At 44.0% G+C, this 13,495-nt stretch overlaps 1 protein-coding gene across 2 annotated transcripts in view; it reads left to right on the forward strand.

The window, feature by feature from the left end:
* Window positions 1-13,495, forward strand: part of DNAJC27 (DnaJ heat shock protein family (Hsp40) member C27) — a 157,299-nt gene that overhangs the window by 102,761 nt on the left and 41,043 nt on the right. For both annotated transcript variants that reach the window (XM_069233755.1, XM_069233753.1), the window contains exon 3: window positions 9,444-9,513. In XM_069233755.1, the coding sequence (XP_069089856.1) occupies window positions 9,444-9,513 (70 nt within the window). The remainder of the gene's footprint in view (window positions 1-9,443; window positions 9,514-13,495) is intronic.

The raw sequence follows: 13,495 nt of genomic DNA on the forward strand, positions 1-13,495 counted from the left end.
TATCCAACAGCACTATACCACCCCCTTTATCGCAGGGTTTGACTGTAGTATATTTATCTTCTTGTAAGTTTTTAAGAGCCTGTTGTTCACATATGCTTAAATTGTGATGGGGTTTAGGAGTAAATTTCAACATGGTTTTGATCTTCTCCAGCACAATATTTTCAAAGATCTTAACTTCCGGTCCTACCATATCTAAGTGAGGTGTAAATGTGGAGACTGGTTTTAGGCCCGATACATTCATCTCTCTACTGTCCGTTCTATCTTCAAAGAATCTCTTTAGCCTAATCCGCCGGAAGAAAGCATAAAGATCAGAGAGTAATCCAAATTGGTTGATAGAGGTGCTAGGAATGAATGATAACCCTTTCTTAAGTAGGGATTCAGTCTCTAGATACAATGGGGTAGATTCCAGGTTAAAGACCGGTACAGCTTTCAATCCCTCCCATATTGTTGTCTCCGCGTTTGTAAGACATGTGGTTGATTGTCTACATTCTGATGTCTCCCTCTTTGATAGTTTCTGAATCTCGTTCTGTGTTTTCCTCCCCGAGAGGGGATACTGATGAAGAATACAAATAAAATACAAACACAGAAGACCTACTTGTCTTGTTTTTGCTTCCTGTGAAACTTTCTCTTTGCGCATTTTGCTTTTTGTTTCCTCTCTACTGTTTTCATATCCTTGAGGATATAACCCTTGACATGCTGTCTCCAGGGGACTGACTAGCCCTAGATGGCTACATCACAAAAGAGGAGATTGGTGAAACCATACAAGGGTTAAATTTGGGTAAGATACCAGGACCGACAGGTTCAAGATGGAATATTACCACAAATGTGCCTCTCTGCTTACCCCCCATCTGCGTAACCTGTATGCTGAAGCAGTAGACAGAGGACACTTTTGCTCTGAAATGGACATGGCCACCATCATGATCATTCCCAAACCAGGCCTACCCGCCATCCATTGTGCATATGACACACCCTAAACACACATAAACCCCAGCTAACAGATCTCCTTGAATATAGTCAGTCAAAAGCAAAACTCCTGATGGGTAAACTCGGAAATGGCGTGGCATATCCCACATCCGTCACACTCTGGTGACAAACACCCCGTCAGTTTCCCAGCCCTGAAACAGAAATGGGAGGACTGGATCGGGCTGCTGGAAGAAATGGACTGTACCTTGGCGCATCTGGTGCCACGGGAAATCGCAGTCTCCTCGAAGCTCAGACTCATACCGCTTACCTTCTTGCGTGCCACATACCTTACCCCTTGATGGCTCTGGCGCGGAGGTCATTCGCCCGGCCCAGGCTGCCTCAGCTGCCCTTGACGCAATGCAGATTTTTACTATATGGTGTGGCAATGCCCCTCAGTTGGCGCTTGCTGATGACATGTCATGAACACCCTTACTGGGATACTGGGAACCCCCATCACCCTTATACCAAAACAAGCACTGCTGATGATTCTCAGCAAAGTGGGGGACAGCTGTGGTGACTGCTCTCTGATTGGAATGGCGACCGTGGTGGCCCATCGGGATATTGCTCGGAAATGAAGGTCCACCAACCCACCAACTCTGAATGGTGCACAGGTATGGATGGTTGCCAAACTCGAGAAATATATCTGCGCAGATTGGGAATACCCATGGAAACATGGACGTATATGGGACAAATTAATCAATTGCTATGGACTGGGACAGATAGACTTACTGAGTGCTGGGACTAGCAAACATGCAAAAAACTCAAATGTGTGAACTGGTTGGTGCTCACTGTACTGTGTTACCATTTGATGTGTTCATATATGCAGTAAAACTTTGAATTGAACAGAGAAATAGAAAAGTAAGAATTTATAGTTGGAGAAAATTGTAAGATCTAGAAACACCCAGCCTGAAATCTGTTCTCCTCACAAATGTGTCTGGTGAGCAGTGGCGTTATAAACATGTGATGCAGTGCCGCTTTTAGAAAACACGGTTTAGTGCTAACACCGCTCTTCCCTAAATTGCAGAACTGCTAATACTTTCTCACAAGCAGAAACTGTGTAAGGGAATATCCGATGAGAATTGTAGATAAGAACTGATGTTTTTAAGTATTTGACAACAATTGCACTAGTACACATTCACGCTGTTATTACAGCAAGGTAAATACATGAGTTACTACCATAGCTTGCAATTTGATCATTTGCAAATCACCATACTAACTAGCTTGACAAGTCACCACATTCCATGTTACAGCCACTTTACAGAAGAAAACAACTTGACCCATTCACAGAAAGACTAAGGGGGTCAAAGACCGCCAGGGCTGTTGTGGCAATTGCACCGCCAACAGGCTGGCGGTGCAATCCAGGGAATTTTGACACGGTCGCACCGCCGGGGCCGGCGGTTTCCCGCCACATTTGCCCCGGCGGTGATAATCGCTGCCCAGGGGATTATGAGTCCCGGGCCACCAGCCTTTTCCTGGCGGTTTGAACCGCCAGGAAAAGGCTGGCAGTAGGGGGAGTCGTGGGGCCCCTGGGGGCCCCATGCAGCTTTTCACTGTCTGCATAGCCGGCGGTGGGGACAAAACACAAATATTCTGCAGCATGTGCAGTAGTGAGCGGCCATATGGAGGGGGAGAAATTCTGCCCCCAACATACTTATACACAGACCTTAGGGGATTGTACGGCACAGTTGGTTGAGCTGAAGGCTCTGCTGATGGCATTAGAACACACGGATCCGACGCAGTTTACACTGATTGTTTGTGATTCATATTATTGCGTCCAGTCTTTTAATAAATACCTACATTACTGGCGCTTGAATGGGTTCAGAGATTCGAAAGGCAACACCATAAAACACAGGCTACTGTGGGGGAAGGTAGCAGACCTGAAGGAGACGCTACCCAAAGTCCATGTTGTACATACTCTTGGACACAAGCGCGTTGGAATACACGTTGCTGGGAATACTTTGGCTGATGAAGCAGCAGAGTCGGCAGTGGCAGTTGCCACTGTGGCCGCAGTGACTCGTTCGAGTTCCAAACCAGACACAGAGATTCTGGCTGCCATAAAAGCTACGGTTGATGGCACGCCCTATCCTAAAGGATTTCCTAATAAATATCAATACTTCATGGGAAGGATGCTCAACGTTGAGGTTAAAATACCTAGTGTAGGCATACGCGAGCTCCCCAATAAAGTTGTAAGACCACAATTGATTAATGCAGCGCATGAGGGAGTGGCATCTGCACATGCTGGCGTGGCTGCCACAATTTCGCTATTACAGGCCCGTTACTGGTGGCCTGGTCTCTATAAGGAGACTAAGCAGTATGTCCTTTGTTGTGACATCTGTCAACAAATTAAAGTTTCAACAGCTAAGCGCCCGCCGCAAACACCCCTCTTAATATCCAACAGACCATTACAATGTGTGTATTTGGATAATTGCGGTCCACTCACACCGGATAGTGCATACAAATATATACTAGTCGCTGTTGATTCTTGCTCCAGATTTGTGTGGGTGTGGCCACAGCGCTCGGCTGACGCTCGAACTGTTATTAAAGATTTGCGTGTCTTTGTCAGTACATATGCAGTTGCGGCATTCCATTCGGACCAGGGCCCTGCTTTTGCCTCAAGGGCATTCAGGGACACCATGGCTTCGTTGGGGGTCCAGCTCCAGTTCTCGTCTCCATTTTATCCCAAGGGAAATTCTGTTGTGGAGCGATTAAACCGCAATTTAAAGCAATCCTTAACAGCAAGAGTCTTAGGTACGGTCGTAGTTGGCTAACCCACCTGTATGGAGTTCTCAGAGCACTAAATAACTTGCCTAGAAGGTCCCTGGGGAGGTCGTACTTCACATGAGTGCCTGTTCGGAACACAAATGTTTGTTCCGGATCTTAATGGTCCTGGTGTGGAGGCAGCGGAAACGCCTTTTGACATAAATGATCTTGTCACTGTTTTGCAGGACTTACAACAGTTCTGTGAACATAACTCTTCTAAAAGTGCTTCCTCCACAGGAATTAAGGATGTGCCAGTAACACCTACTGGTTGGATTCCCAGAGTTGGGGATCTTGTGCGTGAAAAGGTCGCAGTGAAAAAAGAATTTGGCCCTTCCTATCGAGCACCAGTCCCTGTGTTGGGGATACACGGAACGAGGACTGTTATTTTACCACCGTTGCCGGGTGCCAAAGAAAATCACTTTGTTTCTATTGACAATGTCAGGTTACAACATGTGGCCGATTCTGCACAGCAGACCAAGAGGAACATCCAGTAGTTCCCGAATCCCTCTCACTACTGGGGAAGATGTTCCGCTCCAAGTTATCTATACCAACACTGTTGCCTCTCCGAGCTTGGGGAGGGTGGATGATGATCTCGCTTTAGTTCCACTGACAACAAATAATTTAGAAACATTTGTACGAGTCACCACGACTACTGACGTTGCGGATGGTGCTATCTACAGTGTACCACCGCGAGAAACACCAACACCTCCATTGAATACGGCGACACCTTTTGCACAAACTGCTTCTGGGTACTTTGCCAACAACAACGATGGTTTATCGGACTTGTTTGCCTCTTCAACTACTGACCCAGGTCCACGTAAGCTGATGTGTTGGCTTAAAGATACGTATTTTGTTTGGAACTATCTGTGGCTCTTATTGACTATGTCAGCATTTTTTCTCTGGATAGGGTTTGTCATTACCTTTTTTCTGTTGATACATGGTCATTTTCTTCCTGAGAGATCAGCGGTTGAACAGGTGGAGGAGGTGTTGAAGCCACATTTTTCATCACATAAGGTTCAAAGAGACTTGTCCTTTGTGAACATTTCTGCAGTGCCAATTCCGGATGGGATTGTGTGGGATAAAGTAATGTTTGATATATACGGTCCTACTGAGATAATTCAAATACCATATGTCCTAAAGTTGTCTATGAATGATATCGTAATACCAGGCATTGTATCTGATGATTGGGATGTGAAGACAGTTGATTCCATGATGACTGAATTACAATATTATACTGTCTATGAAAATGAAGATGTTTACCAGTTTAAAGACAATTATGGTGACATGTTTTGCTATAATTATTATGGGCACCATTTTATACATAAAGCAAGTAGTCCAAAAAAGATATTTGACTATACGCAATGGGAACATTGCCCAACTCCCCCGCAAGGGAGTTCCAAAACGTATTCTGACAAATTCACGTATTTTTCTGGGCATCATCAAATGAATGCTGAGTCATATTATTTTAAGTTAACTCCGTCTACAGATAAGCAAATGTTGTTGACTAATACGAAATTCATATACTCAAATTCTTTTGTTTCCCGACTGTCGATTGAAGGTTATGAATATTGGTCAAATAATGTTGATTTGAAAAGTGTTTGGGGAACAAAACATTGGCAGACAAAGGGTAGAGAAACATTATTTAGAGCATGTCTCATTCCCGTCCAAATGATTTTTTTAAATGAAACAGTACAACAGACTAGCTGTTTGGGCTTAGCAACGATTAGAGAATTGAACATGCCTAGTATACCTGTCCCTGCAAAAATTAATAACTGGCAGAAATACATAAATGCCACTTTTAGTGAGCTTACAGACTGGGTCCAGAATGGTGCATTTAACACTTCATTGACACGTCCGGGCGGGTGGTTATTGTGGCCTATAGACACCAACGGGTGTCATCGACGTTTTGTCACCTCCTCGGGGTTTTCAGGACTAGTCGGGCAGACCCTCGCTATTTATCACCAGAACATGCTGAAATAATTACTACATATAGTGTGGGAAAATTGTGCCAACAAGGGTTAAGATCATCCTCACTAGATGCAGTCAAGACACATCTCACTCTCCTGTCTAATAACACTGACTTGCAAGATTTTTTGTCAGGCACGAAGACACCACGTAGGAAGCGTTTCTTGTACGAGTGTACAATGAAATATGGAAACTTTCCCAACAGGAGGCTGCAGCCCGGTTAAGGCAAATAGATCAGGAAAATTTGAAAAAGGCATTAGCTGTTGTGGATAATGGAATTCACACCTTGTCCCACCGAATATATACGATTAACAACATTGTTTCTTCTGCTATAGACATTATACGATCTGATATGTCTTCTTTATATCATGGACAAAGTCAGACTCGGTCCATTATGCAGTTGGGTTGGACACTTCAGACATTGAAGGCGGGTCGCGTTCCATGGCAGCACATCAGTGCCAGGGAGATATTTTTTTCCTTTAATTTAACGCGACAACAACAACTAATGGCTAAAAAGGAGGCGACTTATGTCATGCTCAACATTGAGAAATTAGAAAGATTGCCTTTTACCGTGGCCGAAATACCGTCTGCTGAGTGGTTGATACACGGGGTTATTAATCTGCCTATTTCTACATTACAATCCACTTCTTGGCAACCAAAAGGCACAACCAGGGCACTTACAGCACGAAACATAGGAGGTATCCGGATATCCTGCTGTGTTCTGTGCATTCCAATACCCATGGTGGTTGGGTATTTACACCAGGCGGCACCCTCCTCATGACTCTATGCCTTACATGAATATTACTTGCTTTTTGTTTCAGATGTGCGATATTTTAGCATCAACCACCTTGTAGTAATGCTTCACAATTCACTTCTTGTTTGAAACATGTTCCTGTAGGCAGATATGAAAAGTTGGGAGATAGTTACATCCATGAGGTGTAGGAGCTTCCCTTCTTGTACAAATGCCTCAATGGCATGAAAGAGGTCTTTCTTAGCGGGAGTGAATGTGAGACTTCAGTCAGCCATTCGATGATTTGTAAGCAGCTGTCCTTGCATGGGGCATGTAATGCCTCGGTTGCGAATTTGGCTTGCTATCTGAAGGGAGTTCCAGTCCCCTTGATTAAACGCACGTTCCAGGTGCTTTCAAACAGCAGCTACGTCCTCCTCAATAGTGAAGACTGTTGTGGCATGCAGGCCGGAATAGTTTACGTTGTTTTGGTCACCAAGGTCGTTACTTGCTGCGGGAGTGTGTTGTTTCCCCCCACTAAATTAAGGGAGGTAGCGGATATCTGGCCTCACATTGCTACTTCCAAGGTGAATTTCGACAAGTTAAGTAGACTAAAGGCTTTATTGTTTCAAAAGCATGTGGCCCTTACATCTGCACGCGAGATCTATGCACTTCAGGTGGCAAGGTCATCAGCAGAAATACTGTCCCTGTTAAATACCAACTTTCCGAGCCACTTTGGTGAACTCGTGGGACGTATATTTAATGCGTCCAGCACGGCTGGATTAGCAAATTTTTTCAAAGCCGTTCGTGTTGGTTTCGTTCACACCTTCTCTTCCATATTTGGTTTAATACCTTTGGCTATTCATTCAATTTTCGGAAGCGTTTTTGGGGGATTTCCGATAACTTTGGCTTTATTAGCCGGCATTTTGCTGTTGCTGTTGTTTTTCCGCAATGGCTGTCCCGCCGCAACAAGGACGAATGTGGGCGCTCCCATCAGCGCAGCTGTGTCGTGAATGCATGATGCAGCACTTTGGAGCAACACTCCTAGAACATTTGGGGTGTGACTGGTCTCTGTCATTCAGAACGGTTTTGGATTGTGTGCAGCCCGTGTTTCGGTGCTGTTGGTGCTTTTTTGAACATGCACTAGACGTCTGTCTCTCACAGCAACGCCCCCCAGTGGTTGATGCTGATCAGTTGATGTTCCCGATGAGGGCTCATTCCCAGACATGCGTGCTGCGGCTGCGTTTGCTTCGTGAGGCTGATTACGAGATACCCTTCCTGGAGGAAGTTGATATTAACTCGTTCACGGACTCTGTACGGGATGCCACCTTGGTTGACACTGGGGCTTTGGAACACACCTGCTCCTTGATAGTCTTTGGCGTGGATTTTCCGATCTTGTCCTCTGCCGAGAACCTCCTGCTTTCCATGACCACTGCTTAAATTGGATCTGGTCTAAATTAGCACTGTCACATGAATTTGGCTCTTAGCAGCATGCTTATTTCTAAATTGAGGATTGATGTGCTTTGGTGTCCTCTTGACTTGTTGAAATTCTGTAGGGTTTTAATTATCTTTTAGCATAGGGCATTTTTAGCTTCAGCTTAAACAACTTTCTACCGACAAGGGGAGGGTGTAGTGTAGCCATTTTTAATGTAGCTTTCTGCGCGTTTGCTTAAAGTATTAGGCCTCTGTGCACTTTGCCCTAGATGCATTTTATTTAGCCTCGCACTGTTATTATACAATAACTAGTTTCACGGTATTGTTTTATTTTCTTCTATCACACTGTTTAGCTTACTTCAGCACTGAAGTTCTCAAACAATACATTCTTGCTCGCTCTGTGCTTCAGTCAAGGATACAGTCTGGTACATTGCCGATAGACGTGGTAGAAGTTTAGTCTTTAGGGTTCGTAGAAAGTACACATTCTTACGTAGGGACGTTTCTTAGAACACCGGCGTGTTAGTTATAAAAACACTTCCTAGTCCTGGTACACGTGAGTGGGAGATTCCGACCAGGAAACCACAAATAGACGCTGACTTCCCTGTTGCAGATGCTGATCCCGATCACAGGCCTTTGCTCAGGTATGAGGGTCGATGTCCTCCCAGGGGAACCTGAAAGGCAGGCTTAGAGCTTAACATGCTGTGCTCAAAATAGAATTTAGAAGAGAGAACGTAATCTAGTTGCACTATGATAGCGTTATTCTTATGTTTCACTCTCCTCGTTACTATTTCAATCCTACTGTGTTGTATGGTTCTGGTTATTGCGGCTCACGTCTTGTTATCTAAAATGCAGTCGTTTTATTAAACCAATCTTTAAAACGTAAACTGCCTTTGTCATTTATATATGAGACCACACTGTGTATGAGAGAACTGGTTGGGAACTGAGTGACCATGACTTCCCTGGGAAGCACTAAGATGTCATGCGCTCAGCTTCCCAATTGTCTCTTCCCTTTGGGAGAGATGAGGCACTGCTAGTTAGCCGGAGCTCAACCCGGATTTGGGGTGACAAGGGTCCTTCACCGTGGGTTAGACTTAGTCCCCCACACTGTGAACGATCTTGCCGCCCAAAAATCCAGTAGTCTCATTAGGATAATGAGAGCCTACGCGACACACCCGTCGCACGGCCGCAACACCGCCAGGTCCATTTGGAGCCGGCTCCTGTGCTGCGGCCGAGATCCCCGGCGGGCGGAAACCAGGTTTCCGTCCACCAGCCCAGCAGGGATCCCATAAAGACCGCGGTGGGAGTGTGGCTGCATTTGTGGCCGCCCGGCGGTCAGATCTTGGCGGGCGGCTTAATGAGGGCCTAAATGTCACGGGAGGTTGTCTCGCTGCAAGGAAGTGTTTCATTTCACTTGTCTGAACTTGTGCGACTGGCCGCCACAGACCTTCAGTTCTAAATTCTCTAGTGAAGGATGAATGTTTTGTGCTGTGATGCTTACAGACACAGGAATGTTAAGTGGCCCATCTAAATGGTTGTGTTGTTTAATCCCAAAAATGACATAGAAGGTTAATGAATTCCCTTCTGAACTTTACAGAGTCTGCATGAGAGACAGAGAAATCAAAGTTAATATCTTTGATATGGCAGGACACCCATTCTTCTATGAGGTAAACTTTTCAAAATCATGGCTTTAAATATCATCTTTATGTCTCATATATTGTAAAAGAGTTAAATACATGGCCTACAATTTGCCTTTCATTGTTGATATTCTCTTTAACTATATTATTTGAAGCATTAGCTAGTTTTGAACATATTGTACATAGTCAGACTGCTGTTGAAATGTGTTACATAGTTACTTACCTTCCTGACCTTTTTACAGTGTGGATCGCTTTGATTGTGTGGGTGTTTATTCATTATCTGTTGCATTTATACATGTATTATATTCTTGGTATGTGCTCTGCTGAAGAGGCCCCTAGTGTGTCTGTGTTTGTGCAGATTACATTTTTCTGCAGTGTATTAAAACATTTTTGCAGACTATAGATTTTATTTGTACCAAAGCTGTTTGAGAAAGTATATTTCACCTGGTCTCAGAAAGAGTGAGGGACAATACACAAAAGATTTAGGGGGTTATTCTAACTTTGGAGGAGTGTTAATCCGTCCCAAAAGTGACGGTAAAGTGACGGATATACCACCAGCCGTATTACGAGTTCCATAGGATATAATGGACTCGTAATACGGCTGGTGGTAAATCCGTCACTTTTTTGTCACTTTTGGGACGGATTAGCACCTCCTCCAAAGTTAGAATAACCCCCTTAGTGACCTAAATAATTTCAGTGATGAATGACAGCCTTCCACGCTGGTCCAAAAATGTACCATTACCAAACCACGTGGATAAGGATTCTATTCCATGTCAGAGGTGCTTTCAACTACACTTACACCCCTGTGAGGAGTGGGATGAAATACCTTGAGCCCTGAGACTTCCTAGTTGACTGTCGTGGATTTTCAGATTTTCTGATTTAAGATTCAAATTTATGTGCATGGGACGTCTTTCCCCTTCTAGTGAAAATGAATCAGTAGGTGGTTACGCCTTTTCCATGTGATTATTTTGGATCCAATATGTACTTTGAAAGTAACCTTAAAATATTTGGGCCCTGGAATTTTTACCTTAATATCGGTCTAAATAATCTGAGGTTATTGTGATTGGATGTTAATTTTCCAACATGAGGACCCAACTGGTGTAACATTGGAATAAGGCCTCAGTGCTTGTTAGTCGCAAAAATCAAAACAGGGTTAATATCACTTACACATTAAATTTCTTGGCTTACAAAAAGTGGTACTTAGGTCTGGATATGGCACTGTGCTCGAGACTTAAGAAGGAGTTACTAGTAGACACTAACATTATATGTGTTTTTAACCAAACTATATGACTGTGCTTAGAAAAAGGACAGTGGAGGTTGACAAATCCCTGGCCAGAGAAGGCAGCAGCTCTCTGCGTCCCTGATTCATCTTTCCCAGGGGTTGGAGGATATGGATACCCTCGGAACACAACCTAGGAGACAAATGTTCTGCGTCTGTCTCTTTCACCCCTTCCCCAAGGGTTCATGGCTGAGTCTTTTTTTTTATGGCTGATGCCAAAAGGAAAGGATGACCGAAATCATATACACCGGGGAAGAACCATTGAGTGTCGACTGTAGCTATCTGCCCCTTTGGTTCTTCTGCATTACTCGGCTACCTCACCCTTAGCATTGATCCTGATGTTTGTTGTCACTTGTCGTTCTCTAAGTTCATTTCCCACCAACCAAACTGTTTTTGTAGCCTTCATGCTTGTCTAAGGCTTATTTTCCAAATATGTTCGTCTGATCTGGAGGATTCCTATGAAATGGGCCATAAATCAGGAGTAACTCATTACCAGGGTCGTCTTTTGGACTGTTTTGTTATTAGAAACAACTAGGTTAATACTTTCTGCATTTGTACGGCTGTTGTGGTGTTTGGTGTGTACAGTCAGAGACCCTTACTAAATTGAGTATGTGCCACCTGAAAGTTTGGTAAGAGAATTGCCCGGTTTGCAGTATCTGTGTGTGAGTTTAATGTAAATGTGGTGTGGAGCTGGGTTCTAGAGTTTCCCTCTAAATCAGTCTACTAGTGTTTGTTGGTTTAATGGGTTATTATGAGGTGCTTTGGAGAGGAGTATTATTTTTTAAAGTATGGCTGTAGTTGTGGGCTGGAACAGGTCCAACTTCATGGTGTCACTGAGCTGTGTTAGACCTATGTGCATTGTTCTGGCTCATGCTCTTTTGGAGTTTGTTTATTCTTATAGTTGGTGTTGTAAGCTCACTGATACTGAGCTATATAGAATATCTTATCTGTACTGTATGTGGTCTCAGTGTTATGTCTAATGTGTGATGTATGTTATATAATGGAACATAGTGTTGTGTGCACAGCTGCTTTGAAGTACCAATCACACCCAAGCAGCCCTCATTCACAAAGATACTTCAGGTGTCCTTGGGAGTGCAGGGCTTCTGGGTACACGGTGTATGTGTTCCTCGTGATGTTGTGTGTTGCTATGAGCTCATTGGAATGTCTGAGCTGTTTTGGATCTGTGCACCTTGTGATTGATCTATGATGTTGTCACTTCATTGTCAGCTCTGACCAGGGCTGCGCTCACTGCCCAGTGAAGATACACAACTGGAGAGCCTTCTGGATAGCTGGCAGCTTCCTCCACTTGGAGGAATGGAGGGGAGGGAGGGTGTTCAAGGTAGGTAGTATTTGCTTTCAAAACCAAAGTATAAGGAGGAAAGAGGGGCCCTGCCCCATCGGGAGGTGACAAGGAACTTGCCACTGTTCCAGGTTGTTGAGGATCCAGGAAAGAAGTGGAAGGAGATACTTGTGAGCCGACAAAAGAGAGACCTTTGGCTGAATATGTAAGTGGTCTAGTGAAAAGATCTGATTGGTCGAAAACAGTAGAAAACATAGGGACCCTCAGACTTTGATGCACTTCTAGAACATCATTCTGAGCGGTGGTAATAGAAAATGCTGAAATCAACTCGGTGAAGTAGAGAAAGACATAAGTCTCTTGTAAATATAAGAGACCAACTAATGAAGCCACAGCTGCAGCTCTAAACTGAAAACTGTATTAGAAGTATTTGTCATTCACACTAAACCTTGCATATCACAAAATATCTAGACTAATTTGAGCATGAAGGTGTGCGTCCCTTAAGTACACTTTAGCCAGAACATCACCTGGCTGAATCAATGGTGTAATAGTTTGAAGAGAGGCCATTTTAAATAAGTGCTGTGGAATACAGCAGTTTACTACATTAAGTTTCCATACTTGGCTGTAATTACCAGGTGGTTTCTACAACCAAAACTGAGCATTCTTCCTCTGGCTTTTCTGCTTCTGGAACAGAGAGTCCTGCCCCTTGGCTTGCAGGTTTTTGAATTCCTCCTGCAAAGTGTCTTGCTTAGATGTAGTAAACCATAAGTATAGAAATAGGCGACTGATGCAGAACTCAGTCTGATAACCCTTCTTGGCAATGTCCAGGACACAGGGATCTGACATCGCATTGTCCCACTGAGAAAGAAATGCCAACTAACAACCCTCAACAAAGGAAGGCTTAAGGGACCGGTGTTTATTCTCTACATTGTGATCGATAAAGGAAAGGTCCTGGTTGTTTGTTCAGGTTTTATCATAAGTTGGGTACCATAACACCTCCCTCAAGCGAGACAAATAGAGCCTGAGGAACTGATGAAGGCCAAATGCCCTTCAGAAGGAAAAGTAGATTTTTCAATTAAAGATTGGTCCTGAGTATGTCATTTGGGCTGCATAAACGTCATGACCAGTCATACTAATGCAGACAAAGGCAGGTTCAGCTACACAATGTAATGAAATTGATTAACATTCCAGTGGGCATGTCTGCAACCAGCAAAAGCAGACCCTGTTGCAGCAATGGATGTAAAACAGGAACCACACCGGATTCTTTTTACCCTTAGACGGCCTGCACTGTGCTGCTTTGAATCCTCCATGCGCCTGAAGTTTCAAATGAGGGTCTTTACCGTGTATATGAAATATTTGTTTGCCTCATTAGGAAAATGAGTCCCTGAGAAGGCGTATTTGATAAAATCCCTTTTGTACTCGGTCAGCGGAAAAGG

The sequence above is a fragment of the Pleurodeles waltl genome, chromosome 5 (assembly GCF_031143425.1).
Source record: "Pleurodeles waltl isolate 20211129_DDA chromosome 5, aPleWal1.hap1.20221129, whole genome shotgun sequence".
Classification (NCBI taxonomy): domain Eukaryota; kingdom Metazoa; phylum Chordata; class Amphibia; order Caudata; family Salamandridae; genus Pleurodeles; species Pleurodeles waltl.